This window comes from Sebastes umbrosus, chromosome 21 (genome assembly GCF_015220745.1).
Source record: "Sebastes umbrosus isolate fSebUmb1 chromosome 21, fSebUmb1.pri, whole genome shotgun sequence".
Lineage (NCBI taxonomy): Eukaryota > Metazoa > Chordata > Actinopteri > Perciformes > Sebastidae > Sebastes > Sebastes umbrosus.
This window is the reverse complement of record NC_051289.1, coordinates 11409923-11431959: the sequence shown is the minus strand read 5'-3', so window position 1 is coordinate 11431959 and position 22037 is coordinate 11409923. Positions and strand designations below refer to the sequence as shown.

The following is a 22037-nucleotide window of genomic DNA, read 5'->3' as shown; positions in this document are numbered from 1 at the left end:
TATGTTGACATTTTTATGTTGCAAAACAAGACTAGATCCTGCATGTATCAGTTTTGGTATTCTTTATTAAAATACTGCTGTACACACAAATATTGCAAAATTTGAGACAATGAACACAAGAGGGGCATAAAACATACTAAGATGGTGATTGTAGGTGTGTTGATAGGGGGGGGAAGAAGGTCATCACTAATATTAACTGGAGTGTGTGTTATGATGTGGAAGAGGGTGATATGAGCACTGACATTGTGTGGACCGAGTTGGGGGGCGTGTGTGTGTGTGTGTGTGTGTGTGTGTGTTTTTGAGGGTTTTCTAAAGCACCACATTCACCAAGTATGTTTTTTTCCGTTCATTTCACTAAAACAGAGGAAGTTGTACATGATCTAACACAACCAGCTCCCTGCAGGTTTGTTACCCCCAAGTACAGACCATCCACTTCCATGACAACTTTGAAAAGTTGACGTAAAAGCTATGACGCTGTTCTTGTTTATGCATTTCACCTTGATTTGTCTCTTATCTGACACTGTGCTTCGTACATGAGACCCTGTGTTTTCTACAGTCACACTGATCAAAAGCTACTGAGAACTAGAATAAGGCAGACAAATCAACAGTGGTTAGAGCGTGGATGGATCCATTTATCAGGGTGAAGCAAGTTTGCACCAAATTCATTCAGTCAATTTGATTCAAATCATCAACAGAATATGAGCCGTACTTAAGGGCAACAAGAAATTCCTCACGGCATGATCTCCACAGTGCCACTAACGTCCTAAAACCCTCCACATGAAGACGTGCCACCCACTCCACTGTAGCTCATCCATCTGACTGGACAGGGGGCGGCCAATGACAGCCAAACACATTCAATCATTGGGCCCCTCCAGCTGTTAGTCATCCTGAGAGAAATCCAAGCCATCTGAGCCGCTTTGTCTCCAGCACATTTGTATTTCATGATCTTTAAAAGTCAAATAAAACTAAACGGTTGGTGCCCCTGTTCTCTCCTTCACCCCTCCATCCCTTCCCCGTTTCCCTAAACCCCTGCTGGAATTGGTCCACAGAATAATAAAGTTGAATTGAGGCAAAAATAAATTGCCCTCCCAGTTCCCCATCATGCATTCCTGCACAATATCTGAGCAAAGAGGAAAAAACCAGCTAGAAAATTCACAAAAAGTGTCACTTTTTCTCAAATGTAGAGGGGCCTGAGGGGAAGTGAAGATCGGGATAAAAGCAGGAAGAAGAGGGGAGAGTAAGAGAGAGATCGAGAAAGGGGACGTTGGGGGCAGGAGGACAGGCGGGGGACAAAATAAGGACATTCCACAAAGAGGCAGCTGTGGCTCCACCTCAACAGAAGCCCCACCAACGGGCTACAACCAAGTGCTGGACAGCCAAAACCAAAACGACCCATCCTTGAGCAGTTTATGTCACGATAGCGTCCATTAACCAAAAGGTGGTTGCTGCATATGTGACAAACACTTGGTAGGCGGCATCAGGAGACGACACCCCTTCCTCAGTGCCAACAAAAACCACATTTTACCCCTGAAATCCCAAATCCCAGTCCATGATAGCCCACCCACCCACACGTATGAGCCTGATGTTCCACTATCTCCAGAACAGAAATCCATCAATTGTTTTCCAGTTTTAAGAAACCTTCTCACCCACCCAAGTGGTCTGTCCTTTCTGAGGGGGAACCAACAACAAAGGCAAAGGTGGGCTGGCCCATTTCATGAAACAGGTGCCATCCCGCCCAAATGAAAGCCTCGAGTGGTGTGTCCCGTCTCCTAGTGCGTCAGAATGAAGGGGTGTGGTCTCCAGCCGGAAGAGAGACGCAGTCAATAGAAAGCTGGATTTTTTTTGTGTTGTTTGTTTTAACTCTTAGTCTGCTCTGGTATTTATGTCCGTGTGTGACTTTAGCTCTCTGTACACCCTGTAGGCCACTCACACATGTTGATAAAAATAACAAAAAATAACAAAAAAATTAAAATCTTAGTGCATCCTCCTCAGAAAAATAAACCCCAACTGTAGAAAGAAACAATAAAAGCCGGAAAAAAGTTGAAAACCTTTGTTTCTTGTTTTGTTCCCCAAATCTAAAAAAATGTCATATTCGTTCATCACAGCTTCCGTATTTGTCCTTTAAGTTTTTTTTCTGTTTGTTTTTACGATTTTCAGCTGCGGGGTTTAGGAAAACTAAAAAAAATACACTTTAGAAAAAAGCCTTCCTGGTGGACACGGTCAGTGTATGTGACTGAGGTTCACGAAGCCCTGCCCCGCTGCCTTCGCCATGCTGATGTCATCTCCATGAGCCTGGTCCTCTGCTGTAGTGCAATAGTGTGCTCCAGGTACGGCCAGTCCCATCCCGGGCCCGAAGAGGGCGCTACAGAGAGCCGGAGGCTGCAGCCTGCAGCTCCTGGAAGGTACTGTCGAAGCAGCGCTTCAGGTCCGAGTAGGTCACAACCAGGACGCTTTTCTCGTCCCGTGACACCAGGCTGATCTTCTCAGGAACGCCCGCGTCCAGCTGTGTCAACACAGGAAGATACAGTCAAATACACTCATATTTTGGGAGTAAAGTGACATATTGACAAAATATTTTAATATTTTAAGTACAGCTTCAGCCATTAGTTGATTAACCGATTAGTCAAACGTCAAAAAAAATCCATCTGTAACTATTTTGATTGAATCAATTAACGTCATTTAACATCTAATTCTCTTTATCTTATGGGAAAGTAAACTAATTTGGGAATTTTGGACATCACAATGGGCTTTAGGAAATTGTGATTTTTCAGTATTGTCTGACATTCTTAGATGATTAATCAACAAAATAATCAGCAGATTAATCAATGATGAAAAATAATTGTTAGTCGGAGCCCTAATTTTAAGCAAGTAACTACTTTATATCCAGATGGTCTTATAAATCTGAGATAAGCATGATAGATTTATTAGTGAGTGTAGAGATAACTTTAACCAGCTTCAGACCTAAACAGTGAAAACAGAAGTGAGAAAAGAAAAACCAACAACTTGTGATAAATCTACAACAAAGTTAAGTTCTCGTCAATATGCTTTATTTTTTTAGGGTTGCTTTAGGATGTTGGTTTCTGTTGGTTTTGAAAATGCTGCCGTTTAACACACAGTATTTAACTATATTTTTGTTTGACCTAACAAACTAGTTAAAAGCGCTGAGAGATTAAAATTACCACCGCTTTGGTCCATGACCACCTGCTAACCAAATACCAAAGTGTCCCCGAGATAAGTAGGCCAGTTATAGACCTATTTTTACTCTCTGTTCTGCAATCGGTTGGCAATCGCGTGCATTTGTTTTTAATCAGGGCATATGAAGAATAAACAAATGTTATGAAAATAGATCACTTTGCAAGTTTGACTAATTTATACACATTGAAAAATAGTTTATTACAATGTACAACTTATCAAATGTCTGCATAAAAAGGGAGACAAGAAAGCTCACTGACTTTGTTGAGGCAGGAGACAATGTGGCTGAGGTCGATCCAGGGCGTCCCAGCTTCTGTCACCTGGTGAAACAGATGATCCCGGAAAAGCTTCAGCAGGTAGCGATCGCCCGTCTCCGACCACGTTGGGTCCTTCTGAAACCTGAATCACACGACACAAGGTCACAGAGTAGTAACAGAACCACAAATCACACATACGAGTGGATCTTTATACAAGTGCTACTTACTCTGGCCGCTCGTTGATGGTGCCCAGTTTGGCCAACAGGCGGAAGAGACGGCCGTTTTGCACCTCCTGCAAATAAATGATTTATATTCACCAACCTTTTTTTAATATATATATTTTTACATTTTTGCGTTTCTTGGACAGTCAGCAGTGAAGCGGTAGGCAGGAAACAAGGGGAGAGAGAAAGGGTATGACATGCAACACATGTACCCAGCTAGAATGGGACCGACGTTGCAGTGATGTGGCATGTGCTGTAACCGTTCGCCTACCAGAGTGCTCCAGCAATTCAAAACATTAACAGAAGAATGAACCTTCCGCATCCCTGAAGTTTTTTGAGTAGTTGCACATAGGGGATACTGGTGAAATTTAGTGAAGGTGAATCAGACTTAAAACATGATTTTAAAGTTAAAAGAATATCACTTTCTTAACAGACTGAAAATTGAAATTAGTAACAAACTGAATTTGGCCCCAAGTGACGAATATACTCTGCAGCGGGAGCCAACAAAATTCAATTTAGATTTTGATACATGCTCATTTTAGCACTTTGGGGCCATTGTGATTTAGATTTTCCACTACTACAGTTGTTAAGAGAAAGCAACACTATGTTGTATGCTGAGAAGTGCAGGTTGAAGGATACATATAAATACATAAATACGCAAACAAGCAAATCAATTAATACATTCATGAGGAAATAAAGGGATTAAAGGTGTAATGTGTAAGATATGGTCAAATGCTCCAAACAAATATAGGTCAGAATTCCACCTCCAATACTGGGTTTATACAATCTAAATTTAAAAAAACATCTATCTGACAGCAGGGCAGGAATACGCAAAATTCGACCAAACTGCTGAAACTCTGAAAGACTCAGACTGTCACACTGTTTCTTATAATCGTACAGGCTGTACGGCTGTACGTGTGGCAGCTCTGGGAGATGGACTTTTAGTTATTGGAGCTGCAGCAACTCGAATTCAGCCAGTGCAAACCCCAGCGCTGGGAGTCTGATCCCGGGAGTATGATCCCGGGAGTATGATCCCGGGAGTATGATCCCGGGAGTATGATCCCGGGGGTTTGATCCTGGGGGATTGCCCCGACTCCCCGCAGGATCAGCAAACTTTCTTATGCTGCCGTTACACAGGTTAGACCCAGTGCTGTCATTGGCCGCAGCCTGCTGAGACTCCCTACTCTGGGGTTTGCGTTGTCTGAAAGCTAGTCGCTACAGCTAACCACTAACAAAAGGACAAAACAAAAATATGAGTCTTTTTCTCATTTTTTACACTTTCGATCTAATCCAATAAACAAACTACCAAAATGTACACAGACCCTGTACCTGCAACGTGACTGACAAGCCCTCAGGGCAGCTATAATTCTTCGTCCTATCACGTTGGACTGAGGGCAGACTGGACGCTACGGTGACTCACCATCGCCGCTCGAGGTACAAGTGGTATTACAAGACAAGACGGACCAGTGCTAGCTGGCTAGCAAGCTCATTTCAATAGATATCTCTGCAACACAATAAATAATCGTCTCTGACTAAACGTCAACACTGTAACCTCTTCATATTCTGTTGATAATGTTAGTTCATCTTTTGAATGTTTTAAACTAAAATTCTGGCCTGATCTTTCACAATGCACCTTCAATGAATGAAGAAAGGACGAACGTTTTTAATGTTAATGAATGAAGAATGGACGAACATTTCTAATGTGAAAGGCAGAGGCATATGTGACAATTCTTCCAATAAATGGACCCCTTTCAAATAACAAGACCACTCCCTGAGGGGAACAGTGTCAGAAACTGAAACCTCTGTCGCTCGACTTTCTGTCCATACATGGTGCCGGACCCTGTTTTCTCACAGGTTCCAGAAGACACTTCCTCCTTACTGAAAGTCAAACAGAAGAAGCTGCATTTTCTTATAAATACATCTATTTTTGTGTGCCGTCTCTTGATTCTCTGACTCTCTCTCAGATTATCAATTACGGGAAATCCGAGACACCAACTTCCACATCACTGATGAAGCTCCTAAACATCAAAACCAACTGTGAACTAATCTAGACAGTCGACAGCTAACTTATTTGAGTGTTTAAAGGTCTAGCTGCTTTAATATTGTAAAATATGAGCACCTACTGTACAGATGCTGTTTTTGACTCCACATCAGATTACTGTCAACAAGTTGTGGCTCACCTTTCACCTCTGCAGATATAATTTACTCCTGCCTCTCCTTTCTCCTCCTCCTCCTCCTCTCTGCCTGTCTCACCCTGTCAAACGTTTTCTGCACTGTTGGACAAAGTGAAAATTATTGAAAACCAAATCAACCGATCATGTTGGTGTCCTCCAACACAAATTGCTCTAGACTTACTTGTTGTGTGGAGACAAGTTTACCAATATTGGACTTCTAACAACTATTTAAGATCACCTTGCTTTTCAGTACAGATGGGTGTCTTTTTGGAGCCGTTACAACTGCATCTTAAGTCACTTCCATATTGGCTCCAACCCTTGGAGTTTGTTGCATTGCAAAACAGTTGAATATTTTAGTAAGGAGAAACTAAATGCACATAAGGTATTTTTAATCACACAGCAACTCTCCTACCTTGAAATTACTTGCACCTGAATTTATTTAATCCATTTACATTTCAGAGTAGAGCTTCGTGATAAATTGTGTTATTACAATGAGCGCAAAACACAATATTTTTGTCCAGGCCAGTTTCATTAGTTTGTTTTTTAAAATGATTCTGCTGAACCACAATTCAAAAACAATATCTGATTTTCATTAGTTAATTTTCAGTAAATTTTTATTTATTATTACTTTTGTCAGTTTCAAGTTATTTCAGTGACCATTGTGGGTTTTTCTTTCTTTAACGGAAGGGTACCAACAATTTTGTCCACATGTGTATGTATTTTTTAAATGTGCACAACAATGACAGCTTTGCATGTGGTGCAGGTCTTTTATTATTCTTGCTCAAATGTATTTGTTTGAAAAAGTGAAAACCATAACTTGAGAATGAATAACAACCTTAAAAATGGAAACAATGCCAATGGCAGACCGCAGCTTGATACAACAACATCATTGCTTGGTGTTGCAATGATGCAGCCATCATGTCAGCCCTATAATGTTTATGAAACCCTACGCCACCCGACCCTACGGTCCAGTTAAACTCAGGACTGTTAAGGGATGACACAAACATAATGTGTTCTTTTTGGTCTTTATGCAGATTTGTCTTTAAAAAAATAGTGTTTCCTGATTTCAACGTTTTGTCAACAAAAAGGCTCACCAGGCAAATAAACAACACTGCTTCTATTCCCTGTGTTCAGATACACATTATGCAGAGATGGCCTGATAGACCGGAAATGCTTACTCTCTTGCCACCAGCACAGATATCAGCAGATCACAGGCAGGTTTGGCCAGAAAATCTACCACATTTTTGTATCCCAGTTTTATTACTACAGCCGGGTATTTCCTTGTTGTTGTTCTCTGAACTTATGTTGCTCACATATTGTGAGACCTGCTGGACATCCAACAAAGGCAGAAACAGAAATCATATGCGGTTAGGAGCTGCACATCCACCAAACAAAATTGGGGAAGTTGAGACATGAACGAGAAGAAAGAGGGTTGTTTCACATATTCACACTCCAACACGGGGAGACTAAATTCAAGATGAGACTGCAAAGCCTACAATATACCATACAACATCCTGTGTGCAAACAACTTCCTTCTTTGCTCACTAAACCAATGACCTATTTCCGGCCACCACGAATATCAGCCTTGCACGACTGAATCGTGCATGTTCGTGCATGCTTTCTGCTCTGTGCCTTGTGAGACACAAACTCTCAATTTATATGTTTTTTTTAAAGTATTCCTGAACAAACATGCAGTGCCCTTCACATACCTTGGCCAGGTCCTCCTCAATGACATCATTCCTCATCTGCGATGCATCCAGTTGTGTGTAGAATCGTGCTCCAATCATCGGCATGATGTCATTGACACTGCGCAGGCGAGACTGTTCAGTCAGCAGATACCTGCACGGTCACAAAAATGTCAGTTTGCCTTCAGGTGAGATAGAAAGGCTCAATACCACCTCTTCCACAAGTTGGTCAGTGACAATTAGGGCTGACCCGAATGCTTTTAAGCTTCTACCATTGCCATGTAATCAACCTAATTATATTAAACCAAATTAGTAAAAAAAAATGCTTTGTTTGGGTTTTTTTTTTATACAAGTACGCAATAATAAAGTATAAATCCCAAATAGCCCATGAAATAAGGCATAATCTCCCATTATTCATTATTCAGCGGGGCAGATGACAGACAGACAGACAGAAGAACATGTCAGTCTGCTGCGCCGCACCGAGAAGCTTCCAATACTTCTCACCGAAGCGTCGAAGCCCAAAAGTGATAGTGATAATTATAATGATGCCAACATTCAAGTCTTAAAACAGCCTTTTTATGAGTATTCACATTCTGCTCTACTTATGTACAAAAGGTGATAATGTAAACTTTGTAAAACCCTACAGGTTGTATTTTCAATTGGCAGTTTCAGAGTAATTTTAATGGACCGACTATAGACTAAGTTTGACACCTAAAATACTTTCAAACATATGTCAACAGCAGTGTTGGAGTAAAGCCTGAACTTAGCAGATATGCCTACTGCATTTCAAAGAGCAGATGTTACTGGCCAACCAGATTCCAGCTTTGTCTGATGTTGTTACAGCTGGCATTTACATAGACAGTCTATCTGACTGCTGTTGACACTAAAAGTGTCCGAAAATATATTGAATACTATAATATTTGTATCCTAAGCCAGAGTATTCTTTAAAACTCATGATTATAATTTTAATTTGAGGGTTTATGCTGTTGATTTATGGCAATATTAGTTGTAAAACTGGTGATACCGCATCTTACATGTTTATCAAAACATCAAATCCTGGGCTGACGTGATGGGAACTGGGGATAATTTGTGACAAAGTTACAGCATGACTGCCATGCAAACATGGGACTACGTCTTGTGGTTTTGAGGAAAATGAAGCAAGTTGCTTGTGGTGTTTCATCATGTGGATGTGGGGATGTTAACAAACCTTTCCTGTTAGCTACATATACAAGGCCATGAACCTTTTAGTCCAACTTTAAAATCAGGATAATTCTATAGGTCTATGCTAAATTGTACAGGCAGTGTCTGAAATAGATAAACACATGCTGCTGCACCCCAGCCCTTTCTTACAGAATGAGGTTCTTGAGGTCTGAAGAGTAGTTGATAGAAACCAGCTCCATGGCCTTCTGCAGGTTCTCCCTTTGAATACCAGCCAGGGAGTTACATGCCAACGCCAGCACCACCTTGCCCAGCGACACTAGGTCTGCTTGCTACACAACAAAAACAAACACACATTGCAGAAATATAAATATAAATGATAATAAAGTCCCATTTTGAAAAGTGCTTTAACCACACATGCTGAAGTTAAGTAGATTAGATATGTGTCTCTCCATTAGCACTTCTGTAATGTGTATTCATGTGAAATTGACCGCAAACCACATGATAGATAGTACCTGGTACTGTGGCATCAGGGCAAGATGATTGGTCTGACTGCTGTCAAATGTTAAGACATCAAACACCCCAACGCAGTTTACCCGTAACCTGCAGAGACAAGAAACCATTATCATCAACAGTTTATCTGCATGTCTGAGTGTATTGACTGTGCAGAGCCACATGGCTGTGAAAAAAAGGAAGCATCAACTGAAAATACTCTTCCGCTTTTAATGACTTTACAGTTAACATAGCAACACCTTCTGAGCTGGAAATTGAAATTCACACTGTTCCGTACACCTCCATTTATGGCTATGAGTGACAGGCTCTAATCAACAACATTTATCAACCCATGCTGAATGATGAAGTATTTACGTTGGAGTGTACCTGGTCTTGCCAGTAATAAGAATCTTGCTGGGGTCCATGACACGGCAGGCCAGGCCGGCAGTGTGGATGGTGCGCAGAGCCGAGCTGAGCTGGACAATGTAAGCCCAGATCAGCGACTCGGGGAGCAGACCTGCATGCTGCCGTGGCGGGGGAGGTTCATGTTGTCCTGCACACAGAGACATGCTTATCACACAGACGCAGCCTGAATGGTTAAGACATTGCTCATGAACTAAACCTCAAACTGTCAGCAACTTCCTTGGCAAGCTTATCTTCAGGATAAACTGTCTCTCGCAGTTGTGATGTCAGTAAGAGGCGTCATTTTCAGCCAATCTGACCTAATTATTCTTACCTAAATCATAACTAACTTAATCTGCTGATCATTTTCTAGAATTTCAGAAAAATACCCATCAAAACCCCAAGGTGACGTCCAACGTAGACAGACCAACGTATTAAACTGAAATCCTCAGAATTGACAATCTGGATCTCAGGACTGTATGACATTGCTTAAAAATTGACAAACAATTAATGGATTATTAACTAATTTTTTTTTGTCGATTCACTTAATAGTTTAAAATTCTAGTATGAGCAAAAGAATTAGAGGAAATACAGCTCACTGTTCCCAGAAATCATGTTTACTATCAGCTCAGTCTCTTGCTGGGTAATATTACTCAGGCGACATGTGGCGAGTACGGATGTCACTGTACCAGAAATCTAGTAGTCGATACCAATACCAGTGAATTTCCACGATTCTCGATACCACGGTAAAAAAAAAAAAAAAACCCTGTAATGGTGTACATGTGTCTATATACTGTATATTCTCAGATTGCAAGCAGTAGTTTAAATTCACTGACATGGTGACATTTCACTGGGTATAAGCTACCAGAGGTGGGACCAAGTCTCAAGTCAAGTCCCAACTCAGTTCTCGAGTCCTAAACAATCCATATGTGCTCTTCACCAAATGTAACGTCATTTTAACAGCAGAGTAACTGGATCCAACTGGTGCTCAGTAACGTAACGTAAGCTCTTCATGGTTTTCTCCTGACACTTGATTTGATGCTGTTGGTTCAAACTAACTGGATCTGGGGAGTTGATTGTAAGATAATCAAATGCAAGTCCCAATAACATTCACCGGAAATGAAGAGACCAGAGTTCAATAAAAAAACACACCACTTTTCAGAGATTTAGCAATAATCAACAAAAGATAGAAATTCAGTTTGTTCAGTTCAGTTCAGTTTTTTCCCCCATATGTGAATCCTCTTCTCGAACATAGAGGATCTGTGCATCTCGCTGCTGCATGGCGCTGTTGTGTGTGTGTGTTAATCTCCCGCAGATAGCAGAGGGCAGAAGCAGCCTCATTTGGCGCTTGCCGGGTGTTAATTTCGGACCGTGCAGGCATCGTACGGTACCATCGGTACTGTAGAAAACGAGTAGCGTCATGTTTTTAGAATTTTGGCATCGACTTGGTACCGCAGTAACGGTTCTCGGGACATCCCTAGTGGCGAGTGTCAGGGTGTGTACTGCACAACAAATATGGGCAGAAATATGTGTCACTAGAAACTGAATCATATAATTTGAATCTGTATTATTTAGCTTGAATATTGGATGAATTTACCACTTATCAGACCACAAATGAGAAGAATTAGCAAGTTAGAGCTCCCCGCGGCCCCTTGTTACCTCACTCCCCACCGCTGGAGACTGGGAGGAGAGCGGGCTGCAGCTCTAGAGACGGACATTCAGTAAGCGGCTGTAGCAGCCAGTTCAAACCCCAGCGCCGGGGATCATAGCAGACTGGTGGCCAGCGGGCTGGATCTAAACTGTGTAACGGCAGCAACACAGAATTTGCTGATCCGGCTGGGAGTTGTGGGCTTAACTGAAGGTCTTACTCCAAAGCTGCCGTCCACTCTCCTCACGGCGAAGTAGTCTCCAGCGGCGGGGAGTGAAGTTGAGGGACTACGGGGTGCTCTAGCTCACCAACTCTTGTCTCATTTGTGGTTTGATAAAGAGTAAATTCATCAAATTCAGTGCCTCATGTCACTATTTTCCAAGCTACTGTAGCGGTCATATGTCGGGGGATGATTCAGTTTTTCAATGCAATTATTCAAGCTAAACAATACAAATTCAAATGATGTGATTCAAATTCAGTGTTTCAATGTGGTTATTCAGGGTGAGCAATTCAAATATAAATGATTCAAGTTCAGTTTCTAGTGACACATATTTCTGCCCATTAACAAACACCAAAATTCACACTGAGAACGCTGAGATGGCCAAAATGTTTGTTTCCCTAAAGGCCATTCCAGAAAGAAATGAATTTGCACTATAGGACACAGTGCTTTTGAGGTATAGTATGTTCCCTTATGCAATTCTATACAACTCATACAGTATGTTTTGTTATCAGTGTTTGCTACAGACTAGACAAAGCCCAGGGTCTGAATGGTTTTGCTTCCTCTGTCTGCATTCCTATAGGTAGGCCTGACAGCACCTGCCCTAGGATCAGTTTCAGCCACAGTTTCCTCCAAGTCCCCACGTCTCTCTCGCACAGACACATGCGTTCTAACTGTCAAACTAGGACACTTCAGACTCCAAACACTTGAAGCCTCAAGACATCCACAAGAGTAGTTTTAGACCTTTTAAACTTCGTGGGAAATGTGTCTTTCTGTTACAGTAAGTAAACCGAGTGGTTTTACGTTTACAGTCTAAAGCCTTCAAACGCCGGATGTGAGCACATCCGTAGCCACTGCAAACCTGTAAACACACACACCCAAATAGACCTAGGCTGATGACCTTATTAGCAAACAAACTCAAAATGTGTGAAGCAGAAGGGTGCGGACGGGGGCCTGAGGTGATGCTGGGTTTATTTCATTGTTAGGGTGGAGGACCAACTCACCCCACTTCCTCTTGGTAAAGTACGAGTCTGCTGCTGGGTCATTGAAGTGTCTGCTGAACATGGTTTCTGCACCCGCGTGGAAGTCATAGGAGAACACCAACGCTAGGTCAAAAAGAGACAAACAAGCAAGAGTCAGAGCTAACATCTATACATACTTATATTCATCCAATTCTTGGCACTTTGTGATGCACTGTACTCCCTAACGTGTTTGTCTTTCCCATCATGAGACAATCAAATGGGAGAATTAAGTACAAAATCTAGTTTCTATCAGTTAACTGGGGCTGTGTATTGGCAAGAATCTGGTGATACGATGCTTATCATGATACAGGGGTTACGATTCAATATATTACGATATTTTAATTCTAATTTAAGGAAAACCGTCATCGTATAAAGAACACACCGGCATATGCATAAAATCTGAGTGAAAAAAGTTTACTTTTTATGCAATCAGAACAGTGGGATCTGTATTTGCATTTATCACAATCCATGTCATCAACATCCAACATCATAGCACTACTTTTAGAGGGCACATATCTTTACAAATAAAATAAAGTATTGACTTGAGTTTATCTTTGCATGTGAACTACTAATTAAAAATCAACAGAGTGTGTTTTTGAGAATCAATATATTATAAAAAAAAAACATAATATCACAATGCTTAATATTTTCTGGGTACTTTATCGCTCTCACTAACTTTTGAGAGACAAGAAAGCAAAACTTTGGTGACAAATATCCATTAAATAGAGCTTGAATGCAGCACTCCAGCAACAAGTAAACCAATACACCTTATATTTTAGCATTTTGGTTAAATACCAAGAATGGTAAATGTAAAACAATTCATACAATGTGGAGCAGGTCAACTTTAGGCCTGGGTCATAAATGTCCAGGAGACACAATGGAATTAAATTCACACACAAGTCCTGTACATAAACAATTATTTCACACAATACACACTCACAGTGGTCTCCAAAGGCCTTTGTGGTGAAGACCTCCCTCAGTGTCACAGAGTTTGAGTGCTGAATTTTCTTCCACATGTCCACCAGCATCATGCACTTGGTGTTAACAAGGCGGAAACCTGTAAACATTTTAAAAATACACAACACACATAGTAGGCAATTAGAAATAGAAATATATCTTTCACTATCACAACATCCTGTGACACCTTTCGATATGATAACAGCAGTGTCCCACAACACATGCAAATCATGTTTAATCTAATGGAAATAATAATCTCACATACCTTGCCCTGCTCATCGTCAAAATGACAAATAACAGCTCTAATGAAGTTAGCTTTTTTTTCTGCACAACAGCAATGCATTATTTTCCCTGTAGGGGATAAGCTAATGTTGATTTATTCCTAATAGTAGGAAAGGTGTGGGCTTATCTAATCTTTTATCAAAACAAATGTGCTATTATTCCAATTTTGCAAATAAATGTACTTATTTCCAATGCAGTTTTAGTTGCTCCAGCTATATTTTCTGAAAATACCCATCAATTTGGATGGAAAGGGATCATTAAAGAAAGATTACTTTGCTAGAATCACTAAAACATCCTTTAAAAATTATATTTCTGACATGTTTTGGTATGTTTTGGAAGCAAATAAATATCTCTGACAGCTGTTTTTTTACTTATTAAATAGTTACATTAAGAGTTAATACACAATGACATCATTTGTTACATTGGCTATTTAAGTTGTGCGACATCTGTGATATGCTTCTTTGGAGGACATATTTATTACCGTGTATCCTCCTCAGGCAGTAAGGCAGGTCGTCCTTGCTGTTGACCGCCTTGTAGCAGGAGGTGATGTAGCTGAAGTTGCTGGTCTTCTGCATGCGGTTTGGTGGAGGGAGGGCCTCGAGGGGGAAGAGGCTGTGGTAGCTGTCCACCTCAGACGGTACATCTGCCAAAGCCAGACGTAGTTTCAGAAGGGGAAAAAAAAATAACATGCACGAACACGCAATCAAAAACCAACAACTTTAAATAGGCTCTATGTCTCACAGCCCATATGAACAACTACTTGTTTTGACCAAATTTAAATCAGCACTAGATCATACATTTGCTATATGATTTGTTTTTACACATACTGTATATACCATGATGTAATTTTTCACAAAATTCACAATTTGAGCCCAATGTTGCGTGCCTAGCAACTGACACAGACAAAAAAACTGGAAGAACATATACAACAACAAAAACATATTTCAACACCCTTCCACACCAACATGAGGAAATCAACTCCACATTTGTTCAAGCAAGTAATGCAGGTTTGTTTACTTGACATCAACATTGTCTTTTGTTCAATACAAAGCACACTTTTTGTGAACTGCAAAAATGTTTTTTTTTTTTTTTTTGCAAGGGTAATTATTGAATCAATAACCCTTTGTTGTGACAACAGAGTAGACCCTGTACCTGTGTTCTCTGAGTGGTCAATCTGGGCCATGGTTATCAGATGTCTGTTTATCAACTCCTGGAGGACAAATAAGAGGGCATCACATCAGACATTACCTCCAGAGAAGAAGTCAAGGGGAATATTTAGTGAAAAAGGAAGGTGGACGAGTGGGAAAATACCTGTCGGAGTTCATCAGCCATGAAGAAGGACGGGGCGTTAGCTTTCGGCTGCATGTAAGCCACATGGGGCGCAGTGGGGGGATAGATATGGTATGTAGGAAACACCTGCAATGAAACCAGAAAAACAGCTTCCTATTTATTGAGAAATGAAAACCAGTGTGATCATGCATGTAAATTGTTTCCCCAACTATAAGCTCATAGCTACGCAAATGAATGTTATGGAACGAAACTCTTAACAGGATTTTGAAGAAGTGTTAAGCAGGTAACAAAATGCCTTCTGAAGCCAAATTATAACCCCTAGTTGGGCGTAATAAGTGTGTTTTTTAAGATTGTGGCGTTTCTGCACGAAAAAAGGGCAGCTCACAGATAGAGTGGAGTGTAGGGTCATGTGCAGGAATATAGGAGTCGATGCTCTTGCCTCTCAAAAGAACCTCATGTAAAAGAATCAAGTTTTAAATGCAGTTTCCTTGTTTACACTCCATTTCTACAAATGTCGTCATGTGATGCATCTTTGTATGTTTGGTTAGGAGTTTAAAAGTATTCTAGTGTATTGCCAGCTGTAGTCTGCAAGTATTTCCTAACTAAAATACAGAGTAGGACGCATTGTGCAGCACATACCATCCCAGCCATTGGTGCCGGGGTGTTGTCTGTGTAGAAGTAGGTGGTCCCCCCAACAGTCTCTTTCTGGATCATGTGGGGACCCGGGTCCACTGCAGTGGTGGGCACCATGTAGTTGGCAGGGTTCGGGGTGTGACTGCGCCGACGAGGAGCAGGTGAGGTGTGCGGTGTAATTTTTGGGGAGTGGAGAGGAGAAGATCCCGCAGACAGAGACATGCCTAAAAAATTGGAGACAAAGAGAGTCTGCGTTTCAACGGTAGCACATGTGGTGCTGTACACAAGAGGGAATTCCCAAACTTGCTGAACTATACAATTTCAGAGCTAAAGATGGAAAACAAAACTGAGTCAAGTAGAAAGTAGAGCAAAGCAGATATAACAAGGTGATTTCTCTGTTGGTGATGCTCCAAAAAAACCCTCACCAGGAGCCAGAGCAGCAGCTGTGGAGCTGCTGAGGCCAGGATGTGGGAAGAGAGGTGAGGGGAAGGCCTGGACAGGGGACTGAGGCATGGTGGCCATACGTGGAGCTCCCTTAGGGATGAACTCACTTGCTGTCGGGTTAGGAGCCTGGTGGCACAATAAAAAAACATGCAAGAGTTACAATAAATCTACCACTCCTGTTAAATTTATCCTAGTTAACAGTAGAGTACTGAAGTTTAAAAGCACTTTAAAATAACTTCACCGTCGTTGGACGGGATACTTGTGTGCTCACCTTTCTCCTTTGGGAAATGCTAAGAGCACCAAAATCACTGAACAGTGAGGATGTCGGGGAGCTCACTGGATCTGTGGAGACCAAAGAGTGTAAGAGTTGAGTAGAGGTCCTTTCAATATTCAATGGATGAGTACTGAACACTCCACAGAGCACTGTAGGAGTCTTACCATGAGTGCTGTGGCTGAAGTTCTTGGCACCATCGTTGAGGAGACTGGGAGAACTGCTGCTGGTAGTCATTCGCTAAAGAGAACAGCATTAAGAACAGAAGTGTTACAGAAGACTAATTAGGGCTGCACGATATGTGGAAAATATGTGAGAACGTTGTTGAATATCGCAAATTTGCGATAACTATATTACTTGCAATAAAAAAATAGATATTAAAGTGTACTCAGTTCTGCCTTTCTGCTGCTTTCAAAACAAATTTCTTGTTGATAGGGCTGTTAAATTTAAGCGATAACGCGTTAACGCAAATTGGTTTTAACACCACTAATTTCTTTGACGCAACTTGCGGTTTTTGGGTTGTAGTGGGCTAGTGGGTTTTAAAGCTAAAGTGAAGATACTGGCATCATATGAAACTAGAAAACCATGGCATGCTAGCTTGTTGGGAAGGAGGTTAAATCATGCTCCAAATTTACGCTAAATTTTGGCGCGGAAAAACTGGCATGGCCATTTTCAAAGGGGTCCTTTGACCTCTGACCTCAATATATGGGAAAGAAAATGGGTTCTATGGGTACCCACGAGTCTCCCCTTTACAGACATGCCCACTTCATGATAATCACATGCAGTTCGGGCAAGTCATAGTCAAGTCAGCACACGGACAGCTGTCGTTGCCTGTTGAGTTTGCCATGTTATGATTTGAGCTTTTTTTTTTTATGCTAAATGCAGTACCTGTGAGGGTTTCTGGACAATTTTTGTCATTGTTTTGTGTTATTAATTGATTTCCTGTAATAAATATATACATAAATTTGCATAAAGCAAGCATATTTGCCCACTCCCATGTTGATAAGAGTATCAAATAGTTGACAAATCTCCCTTTAAGGTAAATTTTGAACAGATAAAAAATGTGCGATAAATCTTGATCTATGGACAATAATGGATTAATCCAGATTAAATATTTGAATTGCTTGACAGCCCTACTTGTTGAATCAAAATAAAAGGATATTATTTCTAACATCCTTTAAAGAAATTGACCATTGAACTGAACACAAAAGGCACCAATAAAAAAGGAATGATAAATACATTTTAAAGTGCAGTCTTCTACAGATACTCTCTTTCAACTAACTCAAAAAAATCCCTGAGTGCAATATCGCAGTCTTTCATGATAAAGTTGACATTGCGATGAAGATAAAAAAAAACAAAACATTGTGCAGCCTTAACTCTTATGTGCATATATGTTTATCAATAAGCAACATATATGATTGTGTTATGATGAAATGTGTGAATTCAAATAAAACATTTTAAACTAACTATATAATAAATAACTACATGCAAAACATTTCAATACCTAATGTAGTTCTTCACTTTACGGAAGCAACAGCAATGCGACCACAGTGACATCAAAATTTCAAAGCATTTTTTAGTTACACTGTATGTTCACACTGATTATATATATCTACAGCTTCCCTTTTTATACCTGCATCATTGAATATTTAGACTCTGCAGGGCTTCCAAACCCATTGACCCCAATAAAGCTGCTGCTGAAGTAAGAATTGGTGAGATTGGCATCGGTCAGGGTCGCTCCCTCCATCCCTGGGACTGTGGATGACAGAAACCAAAGTTTAGCAAACACTGACTGCAGCAAGATTGATAGATAATTCTGTTTAAAAGTAGAGTATGCATGTTAAATGTCAGCACTATTACTACATGTTTGCAAAGCCACATTCACAGAGCCAATTTAAAATGCATGTAAACAACTACTACAACTACAGAGTGAGCCACTACTAAAGTCTGTTTGTTTACATTGGGAAAACACCACACCACACAATGCTAAACCAATGCCCTGTGAGCAGCTAGTATGGCTAGGCTAATGTTAGCAAACATTAAACTTAAACTACATCTTAACAAACATCATTACAGCTTTCAGACGTAAAAAAAAATGGGTTAAATTATTGCCACTGCTACATTTAATAACTGAATTTATAGAAACTTACAGTACAGTCTGCACAGAAAGAAATGCATGACAAAACAATATTAGGACAAAACCAAGGGAATGGCAAAAAAATAATAGACATAATAATAATAAATAATTAATATAATAATAAAATAGACAGGAGAAGTCGGTACTTTTTTATTATTATTTAATAATATTCTGCAATAAATGAAAAAATATATATATTTTAAAAAACTTATTTTTAAAATCATTTAATTTAAAAATAAATTCACATACATTCACAGAGCCAATTTAAATGCATATAAACAACTACTACAACTACAGAGTGAGCCACTACTAAAGTCTACCACGGTATCATTTAATAACACTTTTTTTTTTAGCAATTACTTGTTTCAGTGGTTCCAAGTTAAAGAGGGCTTTTGAGTTGCATGTGAGTTTTAGTTACATGCATGTTTGTTTACATTGAGAAAACACAACTCTAAACCAATGCCCTGTGAACAGCTAGCATGGCTATGAAACTTTTTTAATATTTTAAAAATAATTTAATTTAATAATAAATTCACATACATTCACATGCATGTAAATGCATGTAAACACAACAACAGAGTGAGCCACTAATAAAGTCTACCACAGTATAATTTAATAACACTTTTTTTCAGTAGTTAGTTTTTGAGTTGCATGTGAGTTTTAGTCACTTGCATGTTTGTTTACATTGGGAAAACACCACAACACTAAACCAATGCCCTGTGAGCAGCTAGGCTAATGTTAGCAAAAATTAAACTTTTTTTTATATATTAAAAATAATTTAATTTAATTTAATTTAATAATAAATTCATATACATTCACAGAGCCAATTTAAATGCATGTAAACAACTACTACAACTACAGAGTGAGCCACTACTAAAGTCTACCACAGTATCATTTAATAACACACTTTTTTTTTTTTTAGCAATTACTTGTTTCAGTGGTTCCAAGTTAAAGAGGGCTTTTGAGTTGCATGTGAGTTTTAGTTACATGCATGTTTGTTTACATTGAGAAAACACCACAACTCTAAACCAATGCCCTGTGAACATGAAACTTTTTTAATATTTTAAAAATAATTTAATTTAATTTAATAATAAATTCACATGCATATAAATGCATGTAAACACAACTACTACAACAACAGTGAGACACTAATAAAGTCTACCACAGTGTAATTTAATAACACTTTTTTCCAGTAGTTAGTTTTTGAGTTGCATGTGAGTTTTAGTTACATGCATGTTTGTTTACATTGGGAAAACACCACAACACTAAACCAATGCCTTGTGAACAGCTAGCATGGCTATGAAATTTTTTTAATATTTTAAAAATAATTTAAATTAATTTAATTTAATTTAATAATAAATTCACATACATTCACAGAGCCAATTTAAATGCATGTAAACAACTACTACAACAACAGAGTGAGCCACTAATAAAGTCTACCACAGTATCATTTAATAACACACTTTCTTTTTTTTACAATTACTTGTTTCAGTAGTTAGTTTTTGAGTTGCATGTGAGTTTTAGTTACTTGCATGTTTGTTTACATTGGGAAAACACCACAACACTAAACCAATGCCCTGTGAGCAGCTAGGCTAATGTTAGCAAACATTAAACTTTTTTTTATATATTAAAAATAATTTAATTTAATAATAAATTCATATACATTCACAAAGACAATTTAAATGCATGTAAACTACAGAGTGAGACACTACTATAGTCTACCACAGTATCATTTAATAAAACACTTTTTTTTTAACAAAACCTTGTTTCATTAGTTAACTTCTGAGTTGCATGTGAGTTTTAATTACTTGCTTGTTTGTTTACATTGGGAAAACACCACAACACAATGCTAACCCAATGCTAGCATTGCTAAGCTAACGTTAGCAAACATTCATCTACATCTTAACAAACAACACTACAGATCACTTAACTACATTTAACTGGAGTAAAAAATATCAACACAAGTACTTAAGTTGATAAAAGCTATCTGAAAGCACAACCAACCCCATTAAAGTGAGTTAAAGAGGGTTAATTTAATGCTAATAGCTAAGCTAAGCTAGATTTCTGCCCACTCACAGCTGTCACAGGCCTCCAAACAAGCATGGCTATAATGTTACCACGTTGTGCCACAAAAACATCACTAATAACTACCTGAAGATGTTCACAACGCAGATGAACAGCACAATGTTTGCTAGCTGCATGATGAAAGGCTTTTAGCGGGTTAAATGTGACCCACGTTGTTGTGTTTGGAGGCCTCATTTGAAGTGTGTGAGGCCTTGTTTGCTACTCACTGGTTAGCAGCTCTGCAGGCCCACATGTTTCACTGCTCTTCTTGGACACACTGGTTCCCGAGGCTCCAGGGCAGACAGCCGCAGAAGGGGGGACACCTCCACCGAGGGAATACCCTGCAGGAGTCCCTCCAACACCACCACCTCCTGGATTCATAGACAACTGGACTGGACTACCTCCACCACCTCCAACACCTCCACCTCCACCGTGCAGCATTGCCATGGACGGATCCTCATGCAGGAACTGACACTCTTCTCCATAAAAGCACGTCTTGTCCTTCGCGTAATATCGGCAGAACTTCACCTTGACATTGGGTATTATTATCCCAGCACCCCCAAGCGGAGCAGCTGGAGCTGGGAGTCCACTGTTCATGGCACCGCCACCACCACCACTGCTGCTGCCGCTGCTGCTGCTGGAGCTGCTGCCGCTGCCGCCACCGCTGCTGCCGGAAGACACTCACACATAGAGGGAGACTGCAGAGGAGCTACTTGCAAACACAAGTTCACCAGCCTCTTATAATAATAATATCACTTCAGCAACTTAAAAAACACTACTCACATTATAAGGCTAAGATGCATTAAAGGGTTTAAGAGAATAATATCTTTGCATGCATGAAATCCTGCTGGTGCTGGTGGTAGTTGTTGTGGTTGCTATCCATGCAGCTGCTGCAGCTTTCCTTCCTCGCAGAGTAGCCTGTTGTTGTTTTTTTTTGCAGGCTGCTCTGCTAGCGAGCTGCTAGCATCGAGGGGGATTCTGGGTAACGTTTGGCAGAGTTTTTACCTGCTGCAAATGTGCTGCAAAATTTGAGTTTGCAGCACCTTGATAGTGTGAATGCAATAATGTAGGTATGTGTGTGTGAGCAAAAGTTTTGCAGGATTAATGCTCTTCAGTTTGTTAATAACTGAATGTATAGAAACTTACAGTACAGTGCACAGAAAAAAATGCATGACAAAACAGTATTAAAAAAAAAATAGACAGGAGGAGTAAGAATTTTTTTATTATTATTTTAAAAATCAATTAAAATATTTGAGAAGCCAAATAATATACTGCAATATTATATATTATTTATATATATATATATATATATATATATATAATATATGATATTCCATCATAAATATTTTAAATATATTTTACTCAAAATGATGAAAAAATAACATTATCTTTATCTAGAAACTTACAGTACAGTCTGCACAGAAAAAAATGCATGACAAAACAATATTAGGACAAAACCAAGGGAATGGCAAAAAAATAATAGACGAGAAG

The 22037-nt window shown here is 39.7% G+C and overlaps 1 protein-coding gene across 6 annotated transcripts; it reads right to left on the bottom strand.

The window, feature by feature from the left end:
* Positions 1-47: 47 nt before the first annotated feature.
* Positions 48-21686, bottom strand: pan3 (poly(A) specific ribonuclease subunit PAN3). Of its 6 annotated transcripts, none has more exons than XM_037756229.1 (19): positions 21326-21672; positions 20774-21210; positions 17979-18100; positions 16513-16585; positions 16346-16416; positions 16056-16200; positions 15637-15854; positions 15019-15123; positions 14860-14917; positions 14189-14350; positions 13409-13525; positions 12451-12552; positions 9555-9732; positions 9203-9290; positions 8880-9019; positions 7554-7683; positions 3677-3741; positions 3453-3591; positions 48-2503 (listed from the first exon to the last, which is right to left on the bottom strand). In XM_037756229.1, the coding sequence occupies exons 2-19, from the start codon at positions 21141-21143 to the stop codon at positions 2363-2365; spliced, it is 2424 nt and encodes an 807-aa protein (XP_037612157.1). In that variant the 5' UTR covers positions 21144-21210; positions 21326-21672; the 3' UTR covers positions 48-2362. The 6 variants fall into 6 exon arrangements, 5 of the variants coding, with proteins under 5 accessions (XP_037612157.1, XP_037612153.1, XP_037612154.1 ...); XM_037756225.1 differs by having other exon boundaries at positions 20774-21213; positions 21330-21672; XM_037756226.1 differs by having other exon boundaries at positions 21330-21672.
* Between the last annotated feature and the right edge of the window lie 351 nt (positions 21687-22037).